This window comes from Scyliorhinus torazame, chromosome 12 (genome assembly GCF_047496885.1).
Source record: "Scyliorhinus torazame isolate Kashiwa2021f chromosome 12, sScyTor2.1, whole genome shotgun sequence".
Classification (NCBI taxonomy): Eukaryota; Metazoa; Chordata; class Chondrichthyes; order Carcharhiniformes; family Scyliorhinidae; genus Scyliorhinus; species Scyliorhinus torazame.
Genome location: NC_092718.1, coordinates 168,601,683 through 168,622,535, shown reverse-complemented (window position 1 = coordinate 168,622,535; position 20,853 = coordinate 168,601,683). Strand labels below are relative to the sequence as shown.

General features: G+C 44.7%; 1 protein-coding gene across 3 annotated transcripts in view; it reads left to right on the top strand.

Moving 5' to 3' along the window:
- Positions 1-20,853, top strand: part of mks1 (MKS transition zone complex subunit 1) — a 109,724-nt gene that overhangs the window by 15,576 nt on the left and 73,295 nt on the right. For all 3 annotated transcript variants that reach the window (XM_072469334.1, XM_072469335.1, XM_072469333.1), the window contains exons 3-6: positions 7,090-7,154; positions 7,352-7,507; positions 18,025-18,122; positions 20,644-20,772. In XM_072469334.1, the coding sequence (XP_072325435.1) occupies positions 7,090-7,154; positions 7,352-7,507; positions 18,025-18,122; positions 20,644-20,772 (448 nt within the window). The remainder of the gene's footprint in view (positions 1-7,089; positions 7,155-7,351; positions 7,508-18,024; positions 18,123-20,643; positions 20,773-20,853) is intronic.

The following is a 20,853-nucleotide window of genomic DNA, read 5'->3' as shown; positions in this document are numbered from 1 at the left end:
GCACCCCGTGCCGTCTCCACTGGCCCCAGATCCTTAGCGTTGCGGCCACCACCGAGCTCGTGGTATACTTTGTCGGCGAGAGCGGCAGCGGTGCCATCACCAATGCCCCCAGGCTCGTTCCTTTACAGGACGCCATCGCCATCCTCTTCCATGCCGCCCCCTCGCCCTCCATAACCCACTTGCGGATCATCGCCACATTTGCTGCCCAGTAGTAGCTCCCCAGGTTTGGCAGCGCCAACCCTCCTCGGTCCCTACTGCGTTCCAGGAATTCTCTCCTTACTCTCGGGGTCTTATTCGCCCACACAAACCCCATAATACTCCTGCCTACTCTCTTAAAAAAGGCCTTAGTGATCACGATGGGAAGGCACTGAAACACAAACAGAAACCTCGGAAGGACCACCATTTTGACCGACTGCACTCTACCCGCCAGCGAGAGCGGTAACATGTCCCATCTTTTGAAATCCTCCTCCATTTGCTCCACCAACCTCGTCAGATTCAGTTTATGTAGGGTCCCCCAACTCCTGGCTATCTGGATCCCCAGATACCGAAAGCTCCCCTCCGCCCTCCTCAGCGGTAGATCCCCTATCCCTCTTTCTTGGTCCCCCGCCTGTAATACAAAGAGCTCACTCTTCCCTACATTGAGCTTATAGCCCGAAAACTCCCCTAACTCCCTTAGAGTCTGCATGACCTCCACCATCCCCTCAATTGGATTCGCCACGTACAGCAACAGGTCATCCGCATATTGCGACACCCGATGCTCTTCTCCCCCTCGGACCACCCCCTTCCATTTATTAGACACCCTCAATGACATGGCCAATGCTTCGATCGCCAATGCGAACAACAGGGGGGACAGGGGGCACCCCTGCCTCGTCCCTCGGTACAGTCGAAAGTACTCTGACCTCCGCCGGTTCGTCACTACACTTGCCATCGTGGCTCTGTAAAGGAGCTTAACCCAATTGATAAACCCTACCCCGAACCCAAACCTGCGCAGCACCTCCCAGAGGTACTCCCACTCTACTCGGTCAAAGGCCTTCTCCGCGTCCATTGCTGCCACTATCTCCGCCTCTCCCTCCTCCGATGGCATCATTATCACGTTTAAGAGCCGCCGCACATTGGTGTTTAGTTGCCTGCCCTTTACAAATCCCGTCTGGTCCTCGTGGATTACCCCCGGGACACAGTCCTCGATCCGCGTGGCCAGCACTTTTGCCAGGAACTTTGCATCCACATTGAGGAGCGAGATCGGCCTCTACGATCCACATTGCAGTGGGTCCTTGTCCTGCTTTAGGATCAAAGAAATTGTCGCTTCCGACATTGTCGGGGGCAGGGTCCCCTCCTCTCTTGCCTCATTAAAGGTCCTCACCAGTAGCGGGGCCAACAGGTCTGCGTACTTCCTGTCGAACTCCACCGGGAATCCGTCCGGTCCCGGGGCCTTCCCCGCCTCTTTCCAGTCCTTGATTTGGAGCGGTCTAGTGCTAGAAATGAGTCCCACTGCATGCAAACCCTATCCCAATCAAACAAGGGCCGAAATTGAGAGGAGATGTAAACTCCACACAACCTTACAAGTACTTCTCCTTGCAGTGTGATCAACTCCATGACTGCATCTCCCTATCTAATACAGCGTCTACACCATATGTCTGGCATATTCCTCACTCTACCATTACCAATCCTGGACAAATGGATCAAATCTGGTTCAATAAAGAGTGTAAAACAGCTTGTCAGTACAACAGCAGGTGTACCAGAAAACATAGCGGCAAACTGGTAAAGCTACAGCACAAAACTATTTGCATGCCATTGACAGCTAAGCAATCCCACAACCAGTGCATCAGATAAAGTTTGCAGCCCTGTCACGTCCAATTGTGAATGGTGAGACAATTAAGTTATTGAAGGAGAAGGAAGCTCCAACACTCTCATTGATGATGGCAGAGCCCAGCATGAGTGCAAAAAGACAAGGCTGAAGTATTTGCAACTGTATTTAGCCAGATAAACCAAATGGATAATCTGACTCAGCCTCCTCCTGTGTACTCCACCAGCATAAAAGGTAGTCTTTAGCCAATTTGATTCACTCGCATGATGTGAAGAAATGGCTAAACACTTTGGACAGAGAAAATGCTATGGGCCCTGACAACATCACAGCTGTAGTGCTGAAGATTAGCTGTGTCTCTTGCCAAGCTATTCCAGAACATCTGCATACAGGCATCTTCAAGTGGATTGAAAATGGAAATTCACACAGGTATGCCCTGTTCATAAAAGTAAGGACAAATCACGTCCAGGCAAGTATATTGCCCCATCAGTCTACTTTCAATCGACAACAAAATGAAGTAAGGGTTTATTGTCACTGGTGGAAGGAAGGTGGGAGGAGGGAAACAGAGTAAATATTTATCCTTGCAGGGAACTATTTGAGTGGGATGTGGGAAAAGGGAAATTGACAGAGGGATCTAGACAAGTTAAGTGAGTGGACAGGTGGAATTTTATGTAGGAAAATGGGAAGTTAAGCACTTTGGTCAGAAGAATAAAGGAGCTGAATATTCTTGAAAGGGAGAAAGACTACAGAAAGCTGCAACACCAAGGGATTTAAGGATCTTTGTGCATAAATCACAAAAAGATAGCATCCAAGTTCAGCAGGTTTAGGGAAGCCAAGGGAACGTTGGCCTTTATTTCAAAAGGAATGGAGTATAAAAATAGGGAAGTCTTGCTAAAACAATTCAAGGCACTAGTTAGACCACACCTGGAACACTGTGAACAGTTTTGGTCCCCTTATCTGATAAAAGATACAGTGGTATCGGAGGCAGTCCAGAGAAGGTTCACCTATGTTGTATCCCAGGCATGGAGGGATTTTCTTATGAGGAGACGTTGAACAGGTTGGGCCTGTACTCATTGGAGTTTAGTAGAATGAGAGGTGGCCTTGTTGAGACATATAGTTCTCAGGGGGCTTGACAGGGTAGATGCTGAGAGGTTGTTTTCCCTTGTGGGAGAATTTAGGACCAGAAGGCATAATCTCAGAGTGAGGGGTTGCCTATTTAAGAAAGATGAGGAGAATTTTCTTCTCTCAGAGGAGAGTGAATCTGTGGAATTCTTTACCGTAGAGTATATGGAAGATGGGTCATTGAATATGTTGATGGCTGAGATAGACAGATTTTTAATCAGTAAGAAAATCAAGGGTTATGCGGCTACGGCAAGAATGTGCAGTTGAGAATGGGCCGTGGGAAAGGCAGCATCGGCAGGGCTTTGTGTCTGAGGGCTTTGTTGTTGGAGCCTTTACCATTTTCGCCGGCCAGGTACTCCGCGAGCCCAGTGATGGTGTCAGCCCTAAGGGTGGGGGGCAGGGAGGCAGCATTTGAGGCTGGGGGGTGCCTCGGTATGGGCGCCAATCTGTAAGAACCACAGGTTTACGCCACCGGGGCTGGATGCAATATTTAGGGGATGGCAGCAGGCAGGGATTGTGTGCTTTGGCGACTTGTTTATAAGGGGCAAATTTGCGAGGTGGAAGGACTGCAGGAAGTGTATGAGTTGCTCAGGGGGAATGACTTTAGGTACCTGCAGGTTCGGGACTTTGTAAGGAGTAGGTACCTGCAGGTTCGGGACTTTGTAAGGAGGGAGGTGCCGTCCTTTCCTGGGCTTTCGCCCCTGGGGTTGCAGGACAAGGTGCTGTGGAAGGACGAAATAGGGGAGGGGAAGTTATCGGATATCTAATAATCCCATAAGGAGTTGAATGAGTAGGAGGGAGCCCTGGTGGGGGATATTAAGCGGAAGTGGGAGGAGGATTTGGGAGGGGAGGTGGGGGCCGAGACGTGGGCAGGGGCCTTGCGGAACATGAACGCATCCTCGTCATGTGCGAGGTTAAGCCTCATCCTGTTTAAAGTGGTGCATAGGTCTCATATGACGGTAGCGAGGATTAGTAGGTTCTTTGTTGGGGTAGAGGATAAATGTGGGCGGTGGCCCGTGAATCACGTCACATGTTTTGGGCATGTCCGAGACTGAGAGGGGTCTAGCAGGGGTTCTCAGACATGATGTCCAAAGTGCTGGATGTGGAGGTGGTTCCGAGTCCAGATGTGGCGCTGTTTGGGGTGTCGGAAGACCCGGGAGTCCAAGGGGTGAGAGAGGCGTCGGGGGGGGGGGGGCAGATTAGGTGTAGTATTTCATTGAGCTGCTCTGTTCTTCTGATTTATTTTGTGTATGTATGTGAAAATGCCTTGAACAAAATATTTTCTTAAAAAGAAAGGAATGTGAAGTTGAGGATCATATCAGATCAGTCATGATATCATTAAATGGCAGAGCAGACTTGATGGGCCAAATTGCCTACTTCTGCTCCTACTTCTTCTGCTTCTGATCGTCTGGAAAGTATTATGTGCAACGTCTGTCACATTAGTGTTAAAATAATGTAAATCTTTAGATTTTAAATTATCAGGGTGATATTTGTGTTCCATGTTAATGTGTTGATCAGTTTGAATGATGGAGACAATATAGCTCACATAAGGATGTAGGAGCAAGAAATGACCATCAGGCTCTACAAGCAGTCTCTTTAATCACATTCCCATTTGCAATCTCTGATCCCACCACAATTCAAACACACTGGCTCAATTGCTCCTTGAATTCTTTATTAACTTCTCTTTGCAGAACGGTATTTTCCCATTCTGCTCTTGCCTCCTGGAGTATTACCCCAGTCTATTCCTAATGTCACTCCAATATTCAAAAAGGGAGGTAGAGAGAAAACAGGCAATTATAGATCATTAAGCCTAACATCGGTAGTGGGGAGAATTCTTGAATCCATTATCAAGGACTTTACAGCGGAACATTTAGAAAGCAGTGGCAAGATCAGTCAGAGTCAGCATGGATTTATGAAGGGGAAACCATGCTTGACAAATCTGTTGGAATTCTTTGAAGATGTAACCAGTATAGTTGACAAGGGGGAGCCAGTCGATGTGCTATATTTCAGAAGGCGTTTTACAAAGTCCCGCATAAGAGATTATTGTGCAAGATTAAACGCATGGAATTGGGGGAAGTGTATTGAGGTGGTTAGAAAACTGGTTGGCAGAGAGAAAACATAGAGTAGGGATTAATGGGTCCTTTTCAAATTGGCAGGCAGTAATTAGTGGGGTGCCACGGGGATCGGTGCTGGGACCCCAGCTATTCACAATATATATCAATGATTTGGATGAGGGAACAAAATATAACATCACAAAGTTTGCAGATGATACCAAGTTGAGAGGGAGGGTGAACTGTGACGAGGATGCAGAGATCCTACAGCATGATCTGGACAGGTTGGGCGAGTGGGCAAATCAATGGCAAATGCAGCATAATTTGGATAAGTGTGAGGTTATTCACTTTGGAAGCAAAAACAGGACGGCAGATTACTACCTGAACCATAAGACCATAAGACACAGGAGCGGAAGTAAGGCCATTCGGCCCATCGAGTCCACTCCACCATTCAATCATGGCTGATTTCAACTCCATTTACCCGCTCTCTCTCCATAGCCCTTAATTCCTCGAGAAATCAAGAATTTATCAACTTCTGTCTTAAAGACACTCAACGTCCCGGCCTCCACTGCCCTCTGTGGCAATGAATTCCACAGACCCACCACTCTCTGGCTGAAGAAATTTCTCCTCATCTCTGTTCTAAAGTGACTCCCTTTTATTCTAAGGCTGTGCCCCCGGGTCCTAGTCTCCCCTGCTAATGGAAACAACTTCCCTACATCCACCCTATCTAAGCCATTCATTATCTTGTAAGTTTCTATTAGATCTCCCCTCAACCTCCTAAACTCCAATGAATATAACCCCAGGATCCTCAGACGTTCATCGTATGTTAGGCCTACCATTCCTGGGATCATCCGTGTGAATCTCCGCTGGACCCGCTCCAGTGCCAGTATGTCCTTCCTGAGGTGTGGGGCCCAAAATTGCTCACAGTATTCTAAATGGGGCCTAACTAATGCTTTATAAAGCTTCAGAAGTACATCCCTGCTTTTATATTCCAAGCCTCTTGAGATGAATGAACGGTTGTAAATTGGGAGAGGTGAGTGTGCAGCGGGACCTGGGTGTCCTTGTGCACCAGTCGCTGAAGGTAAGCATCCAGGCGCAGCAGGCTAATGGTATATTGGCCTTCATTGCGAGAGGTTTTGAGTACAGAAGCAGGGATGTGTTATTGCAATTATACAGGGCCTTGGTGAGGCCACACCTAGAATATTGTGTGCAGTTTTGGTCTCCTTTTCTGAGGAAGGATGTTCTTGCTCTCGAGGGAGTGCAGCGAAGGTTTACCAGACTGATTCCAGGGATGGCGGGACTATCATATGAGGAGAGATTGACTATGTTAGGATTGTTCTCGCTGGAGTTCAGAAGAATGAGGGGGATCTCATAGTGACCTATAAAATTCTAACAGGATTAGACAGGGTAAATGCAGGGAAGGTGTTCCCGATGGTGGGTGTATCCAGAACCAGGGGTCACGGTCTGAGGAATCAGGGTAAACCATTTCGGACAGAGATGAGGAGATATTTCTTCATCCGAAGAGTGGTGAGCCTGAAATTCATTACCGCAGGAAGTAGTTGATGCTGAAACATTGATATATACAAGAGGCGGTTAGATATAGCATTTGGAGCGAGTGGGATCAAAGTTATGGGGAGAAAGCAGGATTAGGCTATTGAGTTGGATGATCAGCCATGATCATGATAAATGGCGGAGCAGGCTCGAAGGGCCATAAGGCCTCCTCCTGCTCCTATCTTCTATGTATCAGTGCTATAGCCTTTTTGCATTTATCAATGTCTCTGAAGTACTTTGGCATGCCCTTTGAATGTGAAAGATGCTGTATTAATGCAAGTCTTTCTCAGTGTTTCCTTTGTGGTGGTGTTCCTATCATTCACGCTGAAATATTATTTCATTTTATCCTGACCTGTGCGGATGCATTTCATCATTTTCTCCTTGACCATGGTGAGGTTTTCCATATTTCTTCATATCTGTGCTGAGTTAATTTCCCATTGTTTCCTTATCTATACTCAGGTACTCCCTTACTCTCTCCCTAACTGTACTAAAATGTTTCCTAATTTCCTCTTCACCTTGTGAGACTGCAGAAGTATTTGTAATTTATTCCCTTAAATCTTTCAGGTAGTTATCGGACGCACGACCAAGAGGAGGTTGTATTGGGTTGGCAGGAGAAATTATTCAGCCAGGTAACTATCTGTCATTCTGCAGTAATGCCAGAATTTTGAAGCATGTCTATTAAGGAGGAGGGATATTCTTTGAGGGAGTAAATGCAAAATACTTCACTTTACATCCTGGCTGTACAATTTATTTATACGCCTATAGAAGATTTATGGAAGAATGGTGATTGGAAAAGAATATGATAGAATTTCTTCTTTTATTCTAGTTCGAAATTGACCTGTTCAAGAATCAACAATCCTGCCAGAGTCCGCTCGACTTTCAATACCACAACGAGATTCTGTCTCTGCAGGAAACCGAAGAGAGGAAGAACTTCAGAATCTTCACCTATACCGACTTTGATCGATACACCAGCATGAAAGAGGTACTCAAGCCCGATGATCCCTTTTTTATATTAAAAACAATGCAACAAAACAGTGATCAAATTGACTAAAATCAATTAAAGCAGGCAAATGGTCTTTCAGTGACTTGAAGCTTTGTACTTCAGAAGCCTCATGAGGCCAGATAATATTGTGCTTACAGTACTGATCATTAACATCTGATAGTGTCCATTCTTCACTATTGTATATTGATAAAAAGAGTTTATAGGGTTTGAGGAAGGCTGAAGCAGAAGTACGAGCTAAAATCCTATTTGTGATCTGGCGTGCTATCCTATTGTTTAACTGAAGTATAAAGGCTGTGCTCCCAGAGGAGTGGGAGGCATCTACAGAATAAACAAAAAGTTCCATTGTGGTTGGCCAATTTACTGGTAGTTAATGGTCTTTGAGTTATGGCGAGTCGTATAACAAGGGCAGCAAGATAGAGCTTTAAATTGAATGGTAGTGGGAGAAATCACATGGTAAATTAAAGGGAAATGACAAGTCAATAGAGCAAAGCAGCAGTAAAGGTAAAAATAATCAGAGTGTGTCAGGAAGGTACAGAGCATACAAATTTAAGAGTGCACCAGCAGATAAAGCCAGAGTTTGCAAAAATGTTAAAAAGTCAAAACTTAAGGCTCTGTATCTGAATGCACATAACATTTGTGTCAAACCGGATGAATTGTCAAGCACAAATAGAAATAAACATGTATGACCTGATAAACATTACAGAGACGTGATTGCAAGGTGACCAATATTGGGACCTGAATATCTAAGGGTGTTTGACATTTCTATTGGATAGAAAGCTAAGAAAGCGTGATAGGTTTCCTACTCAACATGAGTGGAGATGTCTCTAAAAAATACTATCAAATACTCACCATAATATTTTTAAAGTTCTGGAAAGGTTTTGAAATTCCTTTCATTGTTAATTTTTTAATTACGGAAAATTTGTGACTAACTGTTGAACAGGACCATGCAGCAGGCCCCTAGCTGATATAAGACCGCAGCCAACTTTGCAAGAGTAAAATAAATGCAACTTCTATTGCAGTCAGTTGCAGAAATATTTCAGTATTTATTCAGTTCATTCCAATTCTTTCGAATTGTCATTAAATTGGAATCTAGTTGTAATACAGAAGTTTCCACATAAAATGTAGCCAAGGTTAGTCTGATAGTTGCTTATCACTCCAACATCAATATTATTAATTTCCAGCAACTGGGTTAGATTCCTACTTATGCCGATTAATCATCCTTTCTTTATGATCCGTAACAATTCCTGCAGTTCCACTTTCAGCTGCTGTCAGGGTCAGGGGCAACACTTTGCTGAACACGACTATGCTGTGTTATCATAATAGATTCAGAGGAGCTGTGCCAGCCTCTCATCCACCTTGGTCCTCACCACCCGAGGGGTCTATGAACATGTTGCAGTTGCATTGAGGACAACCCAGGCATAGGTTGTGCGAGCTGGCACATGAACCACTTTGTAGCAGATTGAGAAACTTTGGACTTCTGGTAGGACTTTGAGACAAGAAGCACCGAATCCTTAGTGTTTGCACTGAGCTGCTTTCCTGCAGCTGCACTCTCCCATTCTAAATAAGGGCACAAAGGGCTTTGCTGGGAGTCGGTGATAAAAGATGGTTCTGGACAGAGAATCCTTTCTTTGGTGGACCCCTCTGGGGCTTCTATATCATTTTTATAATTTGGAGACTAGAATTGCTCTCAGTGCTCCAACCGTGGTTTGCTTTTCAATTCTGTCAATGTAGAAATTATCCCCAGTGCTTGGTTTACATTTTTATGGCCTTATAAAACTCTGTTGTCATGCTTATTGATATGTGTATCTGTAACATCCAGATTCTGTTCCTTTTTCCTATTTAGAAAGGGAAAGAGAGGCTTGATAGCTAAAAATATGTCCACCCAGTAGCATCCCCTATCTCTCTAACCCCAAACTACCCTGAGGCCCTCAAGTACGTGAGATCCATTCCCAAATTCGAAGAGAGTAATGTGGACTCATTTTTGCTGCTTTTGATTAAATACCAGGACAGTTAAAATGGCTGTTAGAGATCTGGAGATTTTCAATTCAAGGGCACTTGTCAGGGAGAGCCCAAGAGATCTACCCCATGCTGCCTCATGATGTGTCCATGAAATATGAGCAAACTAAGGCTGCCATCTTAAGTGCCTACGAGTTAGTCCCAAAGGTATATCGTTAACAATTCTGGAATGCTCGCAAGAAACCCACCCAGACCCACATCGAGTTCGAACGGCTGGAGCCAATGAGGCATTCAACCAATGGGTGAAATTCCTGTGAATCCCAGGCAACTGTGAGGGGTATTGCTGGATTAGTTCAAAAATTGCTCACCCTTCAACCCGAGGAGCAGTGAATCTTTGAAGCTAGGGAAGCAGCAGATAGCAGTGATTTCACCCATAGACATGAAAACCCGGGAAATCCCATTGGGAAGATAAGCAGGGAGACCTAGATAGGAATGCCCAACCCACCCAGTAAAGAAAGCACCAAGAAGGATATAAGAAGCCCTTCCTGCAGCCGGAAAGGAGTGTCCCCAAGACCGGTGTGTTCCCATTGCAATACAATAGGGCACTCCAGACCTGAGTGCTGGAGATTGCGAAGGAAGCCTGTTGGTATTATAGGGCTCCATATGGGCAGAGCATGGGAAATCTCTTCTGACAGAAACTTATCCCTTGAAGGGCATGGATCTGTGTGTCTGAACCGGAAAATCCCCCGAGAGCTTCCAGAGTTTTGTCATTTCAGGAACAGTGTCCCTCTACCCATCCCAAAATGTGAGGCAAGTCCGTTGTACTGCGTCCAGGACACTCTGGGACATTCAATCCTGAATGTTGGAGGGAAACTTAAATCTACCCACACCACCAACTGCTCCCTGAAGGCAATGGGAGGAGGATCTGTGCTTGCACCCCTCCATAAGGTCCACCTTGTTTCTGTAAATATCGAGTCAAAATAATATTTTGGAAATCCAGTGATACTAATATATATAGCATAAATAAATTCTTCCAAAATTTGTGACATTTTGATGTCATTACCAGTAAGTTTATCTTGTGCATCCCTCAGTGGCCTTACTTCTATCTTGATTGTTCTAATTTGTTATGTATCTGCAGGATATTACTTTTTAATATTCCCTATTATTTTAATTTTTCAGCTTTTTAACCTTCCGGATGGTTTTTTTTCGACATTTTTCTTATTTCATTTTGTCACCCTCTGCTTTGTTGTCTATGTACTGATAATATGCCCTTTTCTGTGGTTTAAATTTTGCTTTTATTTCTACATTCATGGTGTATAATTACTGGCTCGTTTATTTGTGCTTTTTAGTGGGCTATATTTATAGTGGAATGCATATTGATCGCTTTTTAAAATGTTTCCCTCCACTGCTGTTCTATTTCTTTGTCAGCAATTTTTTCTGTTTATCTGTCTTAGCTCTATTTTACCCGCTTTAAATCATTTTGTTTTTCTGATTTATCATTTTCGTCTTTGTCTTATCTGCTCAATTTTGATTAGAACACAATAAGGTATAAGGTAGCTTAGGTGTTTCCTTATATTTCAATTATCTCTTCCTGTTATTTCTCTTTATTGGATCAAGCACAGCATCCCTCTTGTCGGGTATTTTACTGGGTCGGAGAAGAGTTCTGACACATTGTTAAAAACTCCTTTATCTGTCCCCCTTTCGCTGTCTCCTCTTCCCAGTTTTGAGTGTAGATGGAATTCTGCATGATTATTAATATGCCCTTTATTCATTTCTTTTGTCCACCACTTTCCTTTAATCTACCTCCGGCTCGAGGGGTTGAATACCCTACCCCTGCTCCTATTTCTTGGGCTGGATTCTCCACCCCGCCGAGCCACATTTCTGTTTCACCCCACCAGCGGGATGCTCCGTTACGCCAGCTAGTCAATGGGGTTTCCCATTGTGGGGCAGCCCCACACTGTCGGGAAACCCCCGGGCTGCTGGCAAAATGAAGCATCCCGCCGGCGAAGAATCCAGCCCCTTATGTTTCCTGCTATTAGGTTGCCTATAATGCTCTCCTTTTAACATCCTTGGTCTCTTCTTAATTTTGTATTTCTAACGTTCTGTTAATTATGTTCCCATTATGTTATCTCATTCGTCTATCCAATTAGCGAGCCCTCTCAACTTCTTACTTCCCTAGCTTTTCTAATTATGTTATAATTTGCGATATTTAGTTGCTAGTTCTGTTCTTCATGTAGCCATTTTTGTGATTCCTAATGCACCTTGTTACAAATCATTGCCTCCAGTTGGCCCATTTTATTTTGGACTCTACATCGATATACTGGCAGTTTAACTAATCTGTAGTTCCTTTAACTTTTGTTTTAACAGTTCTTTGATGCTTCTTAATTGTGTTTGTTCTGGGACCATTTATTTCACCCTTGTTTCTGATCTATATCTGACCATTACTCTCATCTCCTATTTCTTCTGTCATTCGACTTGTGTTTTCAACAGATCCCTCCTCTCTTTCCCTCCCACCCCACAAGTTTCCTAATGATGGAAAGGTCCGCTTTAAAAAATATGACAAAGTTGACACTAAAAATCCAGCTCGATTGGTTAATTTAGGTCTTTTGTTTGGAAAGATGATACAACATTCTGATTTTAATATACAGGAAGATAAGCACATTGCTTCATCTCTTTGTGCATAGAGAAGATGGGTTACTGTTTTTTTTCATTTTTTTCAATTTCCTTATCCAGGTGTCTATTTTTGATGCGTGAGCCTACAACGTGTGGGCTATTTATCAAGGGCCATAATAGAACAGAGAACATAGAAAAATACAGCACAGAACAGGCCCTTCGGCCCACGATGTTGTGCCGAACCTTTGTCCTAGATTAATCATAGATTATCATAGAATTTACAGTGCAGAAGGAGGCCGGCCCATCGAGTCTGCACCAGCTCTTGGAAAGAGCACCCTACCCAAGGTCAACACCTCCACCCTATCCCCACAACCCAGCAATCCCACCCAACACTAAGGGCAATTTTGGACACTAAGGGCAATTTATCACGGCCAATCCACCTAACCTGCACATCTTTGGACTGTGGGAGGAAACCGGAGCACCCGGAGGAAACCCACGCACACACGGGGAGGATGTGCAGACTCCGCTCAGACAGTGACCCAAGCCGGAATCAAACCTGGGACCCTGGAGCTGTGAAGCAATTGTGCTATCCACAATGCTACTGAGCTGCTGTTAAGAACAAATTAATCTACACTATAGCATTCTACCGTAATCCATGTACCTATCCAATAGCTGCTTGAAGGTCCCTAATGTTTCCGACTCAACTACTTCCACAGGCAGTGCATTCCATGCCCCCATTACTCTCTGGGTAAAGAACCTACCTCTGACATCCCCCCTATATCTTCCACATTTCACCTTAAATTTATGTCCCCTTGTAATGGTTTGTTCCACCCGGGTAAAAAGTCTCTGACTGTCTACTCTATCTATTCCCCTGATCATCTTATAAACCTCTATCAAGTTGCCCCTCATCCTTCTCCGTTCTAATGAGAAAAGGCCTAGCACCCTCAACCTTTCCTCGTAAGACCTACTCTCCATTCCAGGCAACATCCTGGTAAATCTCCTTTGCACCTTTTCCAAAGCTTCCACACCCCTCCTAAAATAAGGCGACCAGAACTGTACACAGTACTCCAAATGTGGCCTTACCAAAGTTTTGTACAGCTGCATCATCACCTCACTGCTCTTAAATTCAATCCCTCTGTTAATGAACGCTAGCACACCATAGGCCTTCTTCACAGCTCTATCCACTTGAGTGGCAACTTTCAAAGATGTATGAACATAGACCCCAAGATCTCTCTGCTTCTCCACATTGCCAAGAACTCTACCGTTAACCCTGTATTCCGCATTCATATTTGTCCTTCCAAAATGGACAACCTCACACTTTTCAGGGTTAAACTCCATCTGCCACTTCTCAGCCCAGCTCTGCATCCTTTCTATGTCTCTTTGCAGCCGACAACAGCCCTCCTCACTATCCACAACTCCACCAATCCTCGTATCGTCTGCAAATTTACTGACCCACCCTTCAACTCCCTCATCCAAGTCATTAATGAAAATCACAAACAGAAGAGGACCCAGAACTGATCCCTGCAGTATGCCACTGGTAACTGGGCTCCAGGCTGAATATTTGCCATCCACCACCACTCTCTGACTTCTATCGTTTGTTATCCAACTGGCCAAATTTCTCACTATCCCATGCCTCCTTACTTTCTTATCAACCTTATCAAATGCCTTACTAAAATCCATGTACACTACATCCACTGCTTTACCTTCATCCACATGCTTGGTCACCTCAAAGAATTCAATAAGACTTGTAAGGCAAGACCTACCCCTCACAAATCCGTGCTGAGTATCCCTAATCAAGCAGTGTCTTTCCAGATGCTCAGAAATCCTATCCTTCAGTACCCTTTCCATTACTTTGCCTACCACCGAAGTAAGACTAACTGGCCTGTAATTCCCAGGGTTATCCCTAGTCCCTTTTTTAAACAGGGGCATGACATTCGCCACTCTCCAATCCCCTGGTACCACCCCTGTTGACAGTGAGGACGAAAAGATCATTGCCAACGTCTCTGCAATTTCATCTCTTGCTTCCCATAGAATCCTTGGATATATCCCGTCAGGCCCGGGCGACTTGTCTATCCTCAAGTTTTTCAAAATGCCCAACACATCTTCCTTCTTAACAAATATTTCCTCGAGCTTACCAGTCTGTTTCACACTGTCCTCTCCAACAATATGGCCCCTCTCATTTGTAAATACAGAAGAAAAGTACTCGTTCAAGACCTCTCCTATCTCTTCAGACTCAATACACAATCTCCCGCTACTGTCCTTGATCGGACCTACCCTCGCTCTAGTCATTCTCATATTTCTCACATATGTGTAAAAGGCCTTGGGGGTTTCCTTGATCCTACCCACCAAAGATTGTTCATGCCTTCTCTTAGCTCTCCTAATCCCTTTCTTCAGTTCCCTCTTGGCTATCTTGTATCCCTCCAGCGACCTGTCTGAACCTTGTTTCCTCAGCCTTACATAAGTCTCCTTCTTCCTCTTAACAAGACATTCAACCTCTCTTGTCAACCATGGTTCCCTCACTCGACCATCTCTTCCCTGCCTGACAGGGACATACATATCAAGGACACGTAGTACCTGTTCCTTGAACAAGTTCCACATTTCACTTGTGTCCTTCCCTGACAGCCTATGTTCCCAACTTATGCACTTCAATTCTTGTCTGACAACATCATATTTACCCTTCCCCCAATTGTAAACCTTGCCCTGTTGCACGCACCTAACCCTCTCCATCACGCAAGTGAAAGTCACAGAATTGTGGTCACTATCTCCAAAATGCTCCCCCACTAACAAATCTATCACTTGCCCTGGTTCATTACCAAGTACCAAATCCAATATGGCCTCCCCTCTGGTCGGACAATCTACATACTGTGTTAGAAAAGCTTCCTGGACACACTGCACAAACACCACCCCATCCAAACTATTTGTTCTAAAGAGTTTCCACTCAATGTTTGGGAAGTTGAAGTCACCCATGACTACTATCCTGTGACTTCTGCACCTTTCCAAAATCTGTTTCCCAATCTGTTCCTCCACATCTCTGCTACTATTGGGGGGCCTATAGAAAACTCCTAACAAGGTGACTGCTCCTTTCCTATTTCTGACTTCAACCCATACTACCTCAGTCTGCAGATACTCCTCGAACTGCCTTTCTGCAGCTGTTATACTATCTCTAATTAACAATGCCCCCCCCCCTCACCTCTTTTACCACCCTCCCTAATCTTATTGAAACATCTATAACCAGGGACCTCCAACAACCATTTCTGCCCCTCTTCTATCCAAGTTTCCGTGATGGCCACCACATCGTAGTTCCAAGTACCGATCCATGCCTTAGGTTCACCCACCTTATTCCTGATGCTTCTTGCGTTGAAGTATACACACTTCAACCCATCTCCGTGCCTGCAAGTACTCTCCTTTGTCAGTGTTCCCTTCCCCACTGCCTCACTACACATTTTGGCGTCCTGAATATCGGCTGCCTTAGTTGCTGGACTACAAATCCGGTTCCCATTCCACTGCCAAATTAGTTTAAACCCTCCCGAAGAGTACTAGAAAACCTCCCTCCCAGGATATTGGTGCCCCTCTGGTTCAGATGCAACCCATCCTGCTTGTACAGGTCCCACCTTCCCCAGAATGCGCTCCAATTATCCAAATACCTGATGCCCTCCCTCCTACACCATTCCTGCAGCCACGTGTTCAACTGCACTCTCTCCCTATTCCTAGCCTCGCTATCACGTGGCACCGGCAACAAACCAGAGATGACTACTCTGTCTGACCTGGCTTTTAACTTCCAACCTAACTCCCTAAACTCGTTTATTACCTCCACACCCTTTTTCCTACCTACATCGTTGGTACCAATGTGCACCACGACTTCTGGCTGCTCCCCCTGCCCCTTTAGGATCCTGAAGACACAATCCGAGACATCCCTGGCCCTGGCACCCGGGAGGCAACATACCTTCCGGGAGTCTCGCTCGTGACCACAGAATCTCCTATCTATTCCCCTAACCATTGAATCTCCTACTACTATTGCTTTTCTATTCTCCCCCTTCCCTTCTGAGCCCCAGAGCCAGACTCTGTCAGAGACCTGGCCGCTAGGGCCTTCACCCGGTAGGTCATCCCTCCCAACAGCATCCAAAAGGGTATACTTATTTTGAAGGGGAACGGCCATGAGGGATCCCTGCACTGTCTGCCTGGTTGTTTTCTTTCCCCTGACTGTAACCCAGCTACTCTTGTCCTGTACCTTGGGTGTGGTTACCTCCCTGTAACTCCTCTCTATCACCCCCTCTGCCTCCCGGATGATCCGAAGTTCATCCAGCTCCAGCTCCAGTTCCCTAACACGGTCTCGGAGGAGCTGGTGTTGGGTGCACCTCCCGCAGGTATAGTCAGCGGGGACACCGGTTGTATCCCTCACCACCCACATCCTACAGGAGGAGCATGCAACTGGCCTAGCCTCCATCCCCTCTTACCTTACAGAATAAACTGCCCTGTGGACCAACTGGACCTCCGCCCTCCGACTCTGCTCCCAGTCAGCTGCACTCTCTGTAAACCCCTGGCTCCCTTCTCGCTCTTTGCGGAAATGTAGGAAACGAAATGAAAGGAGCACCTTACTCCCTCCTCACCTAACTCACTCAGTCACCAAACTCTCACTATTGCACTCAAATGCACCAAATTCAGCACTCCCTCAGTCACCAAACTCTCACTATAGCACTCAAATGCACCAAATTCAGCACTCCCTCAGTCACCAAACTCTCACTATAGCACTCAAATGCACCAAATTCAGCACTCCCTCAGTCACCAAACTCTCACTATAGCACTCAAATGCACCAAATTCAGCACTCCCTCAGTCACCAAACTCTCACTATAGCACTCAAATGCACCAAATTCAGCACTCAGTGCAAAGAAAGTCTGCACTGTAGCGGATCACTTTTATACTGTGAATCTAGCCTCTGAAAACTGGCCTAATCCAATTAATTAATTAACAAGCTCCAGCTGCAAGTACCTACAAGTAGAACGTCTGTTTAAAGCTGATTGAAAATTCACCTTCTTCTAAACCAAACAGCAACTTTTAAGTTAATTAACTAAATAAAAGAAAGGCTAGACTTTAGATAAAAATGAACCCTAATACTCCCTCAGTCACCAAACTCTCACTATAGCACTCAAATGCAGCACTCAGTGCAAACAAAGTCTGCACTGTAGGGGATCACTTCTATACTGTGGATCTAGCCTCTGAAAACTGGCCTAATCCAATTAACTAATTGACAAGCTCCAGCTGCAAGTACCTACAAGTAGAACCTTTGTTTAAAGCTGATTGAAAATTCGCCTTCTTCTAAACCAAACAGCAACTTTTAAGTTAATTAACTAAATAAAAGAAAGACTAGACTTTCGATAAAAATGAACCCTTATACTCCCTCAGTCGCCAAACTCTCACTATAGCACTCAAATGCACCAAATTCAGCACTCAGTGCAAATAGTCACAATCAATAATTTTCTAGCCCAACATTCATGCTCACCTTCCAGCAGGAGATACTAGCTGATTTTTCTCTAGCCCTCCCACCTAATTCCAGGGCACTTGAGGTAACTGGCCAAAATCAGCTACTCCGGGAAAGATTGTGAATCAAATCTAGGATCGAGAAGACTGGAATGTTAAATGAATTCCCAATTGCTATACAATTAAGCCCTGAGTATGTAACTTGTTGCCTTCCAAAGTTACTATTGAATCTACTTCCATCAACCTTTCAGTCCTGGAGCAAGAAGTTTCTTGACCCAGAGAGATTGGTATGGGCCTTTCTCGCAATCTCCCCGCACCAAGGACAGTGAAGCTGGTGATCCATTAAAGGCTTCTCTGAATGATAGTGTGATACCCGCTACAGGGGCGTGTGATTGCCGAACCATTGGAGCTGTGTCGGTTGTTGGTAGCCAACAAACTTCCTTTTTTCCAGTACTCTCAGACTATGACCACATCGACAAAAGAGGATCGATCGTACCTGACAGAAAGGATGTCACACATTCGGTGCAGGAGGCAGGAGCGCAGAATTACGTAAGGGATAGCTGTGGTGGGGAGGTGGCAAGTATACATTTGATAAATCGGTGGAAATATGTTGAGTTTTTTGTTATAAACAAAGATACGATTTAAATATCTCTTAAAAATATGGAGCAGCCTGTGCCAGCTCTGTATACTGTTCAGCATTTTGTTTAAATTGTTTTGAATTTTTATTCAGGTCTTTATGTTGGTGCTGGGAGTGGAGTAGTTTCCAATTATGAGCATCCTGTGCTTGATCCTGAGGACACCTCTTACCAAGCTATAACAATGACCCCCAGTAACTTCAAACTAGGAAAATATTTCTTGCTGCACTATTGCTTCCATCTATTTTCGTGACAACTAATCTGTTTTGATTTTTCCGATCTCTTTCTCTTGTCTCTTGCTTGTTGTATGGTTGCTGGGTGTCCTCGCCCAAGTGGATACCCTTAATGTATAAGTTTACATGTAGAGCATTGGCAGGCTATTTAACTGTGGGCGATTTTACAACTGAGCCTGTGTAGATCACCTGCAGATGATGAACGAAGGTTGTGGAATAGAAGCTCATTGAAGTGGACAACATCAGTAGAGGTTTGAAGAAATAAGATGTAAAAAGGATTGGTCTATCAAAAAAGGATGGAATCCATGCACCTCTTCTTCCTTGCATCTGTATTGGGGGAAAATATGATCATTCTTATTTTGCTTCCATTAATTACTTTAGTGGCGCACCAAGGGTTGTAGAGGAATTGGATATTTTTTCAACTCAGCTAGTAATTAGATTAACTTGATTCCACTTTAATTCAACTGCGTGAATTCTGTCCCTTTGAATGAATTTCCTGTACCCCATTCCCTGTATTTTTTGGAGAATTCAATGTTTATTGTAATATAGGATGAATGCTGGGGAGCACAAATTTTAACCCGATGTCCAAATTTCTGTGTTTACCCCAGGTTAATTCAGAATAAAGCTCCCTAATGCAGAAGCGGAAAAGTAACCTCGATTGCATGAGGTTTTTTTTCCATTTCCATTGGCTTCTCTGGGAAGAAGCAGGCTGAATCTCAAATCATCTGGGCCAAATTTAAGGCTTCTTCTATTTGCAAAGAAAAAGAGCAGATCTTTTTCTGCGTACTTAGCAAGGGCGGGGATGTTGGTGCTGGAGTTAAGTCCCCCTGAGCCAACTTAAAGCATTGAAAGTTAAATGCAGACAAAGCTCCTTTACTGTGTCCAATCAATGCACCTCAGTCGTGAACAAAGATGATCACCCCTATGACACCAGTGTGATATTACTTGTCCATAGTCTCTTGGGTGAATTGCAAATCAGTGGCAGTGCGATACTATAAACCCATGACCACTAAGAATAAAAATGAAAGGGCCCAAACCAATTTTCTACTTTACTCCAATACCCAGAAGGGTGTTGAGACCTAAAACCCCTCTTTTAAAGCCAATTCCAGAGGAGAAAAGCCAGAACCAAACTCATTCCCTCAATCTGCTGTCTGGGTGGGACTCAAATCCAGAAATGCCAGTAGTGGTCTGATTGGTGCTATCCAAATTCCCAAACCAAAATGTTATTTTGTTTCTGTCCACTGGTCTATAAGCTCAGAGTTTCATTATCTTGGGAGTGAGGGTGGAGGAACAAGTAACTGCCCGATTTCTTGGCTGCAGGCAACGTGTTGGCAAAATAACCAGCAAATGATAGGGTGGGGTAATGAGGGGATAAATAGGATATAAAGTCAGACTTCCTTATAATAATAATAATCTTTAGTCCCAAGTAGACTTACATTAACACTGCAGTGAAGTTACTGTGAAAATCCCCTAGTCGCCACATTCCAGCACCTGTTCGGATACACTGAGGGAGAATTCAGAATGTCCAAATTACCTACTAGCAAGTCTTTCAGGACTTTTAAAAAATAAATTTAGAGTACTCAATTCATTTTTTCCAATTAAGGGGCAATTTAGCAAAGCCAATCCACCTACCTCGCACATCTTTGAGTTGTGGGGGCGAAACCCACACAAACACGGGAGAATGTGCAAACTTCACACGGACAGTGACCCAGAGCCAGGATCGAACTTGGGCTCTCGGTGCCGTGAGGCAGAAGTGCTAACCACTGCGCCACCTTGCTGCCCCTGTCTTTCGGGACTTATGGGAGGAAACCGGAGCACCCGGAGGAAACCCACGCAGACATGGGGAGAATGTGCAGACTCAAGCCAGGAATTGAACCTGGGACCCTGGCGATGTGAAGCCATAGTGCTAACCACTGTGCCACCGTGCTGCCCATATCATGGGGCACCAACATCCTTTAGGATATTATCCTAAATGTGATCTAATCCTCACCTAATGCCCTGACATTTCCAGGGGGAATCACTGGTGGGGAAGGTTGACTGACCCTTCACTTTCATCAAAAGGTGACAGTTCTGAACCATATTGTAACCCCTCCTGCTGAGATCAGATTACTTAATGTAAAACAGAATATGAACTTGGGGTGAACTGGTTGGTGTGGGAACCAAACTGTAATATTTATTTTGTATCCTTCCATTGGCATTTAGGGAAGGGAAGATTCCACATTCGCGGATCATTACCTGGGCGCCAAATGAGGAGTTTGTGAGGAACAATCACGTTGTGAACAATCCCATGCAAACTATGTACATTATGGGAGATCTTGGGCCCTACGGAAAGTAGGTTTTCCAACGCTGAATGAAAGCTATTCCAGACTGATGTGTGTGAGATTGGCTGCTGTTTTAATGGTTAATTCTGTG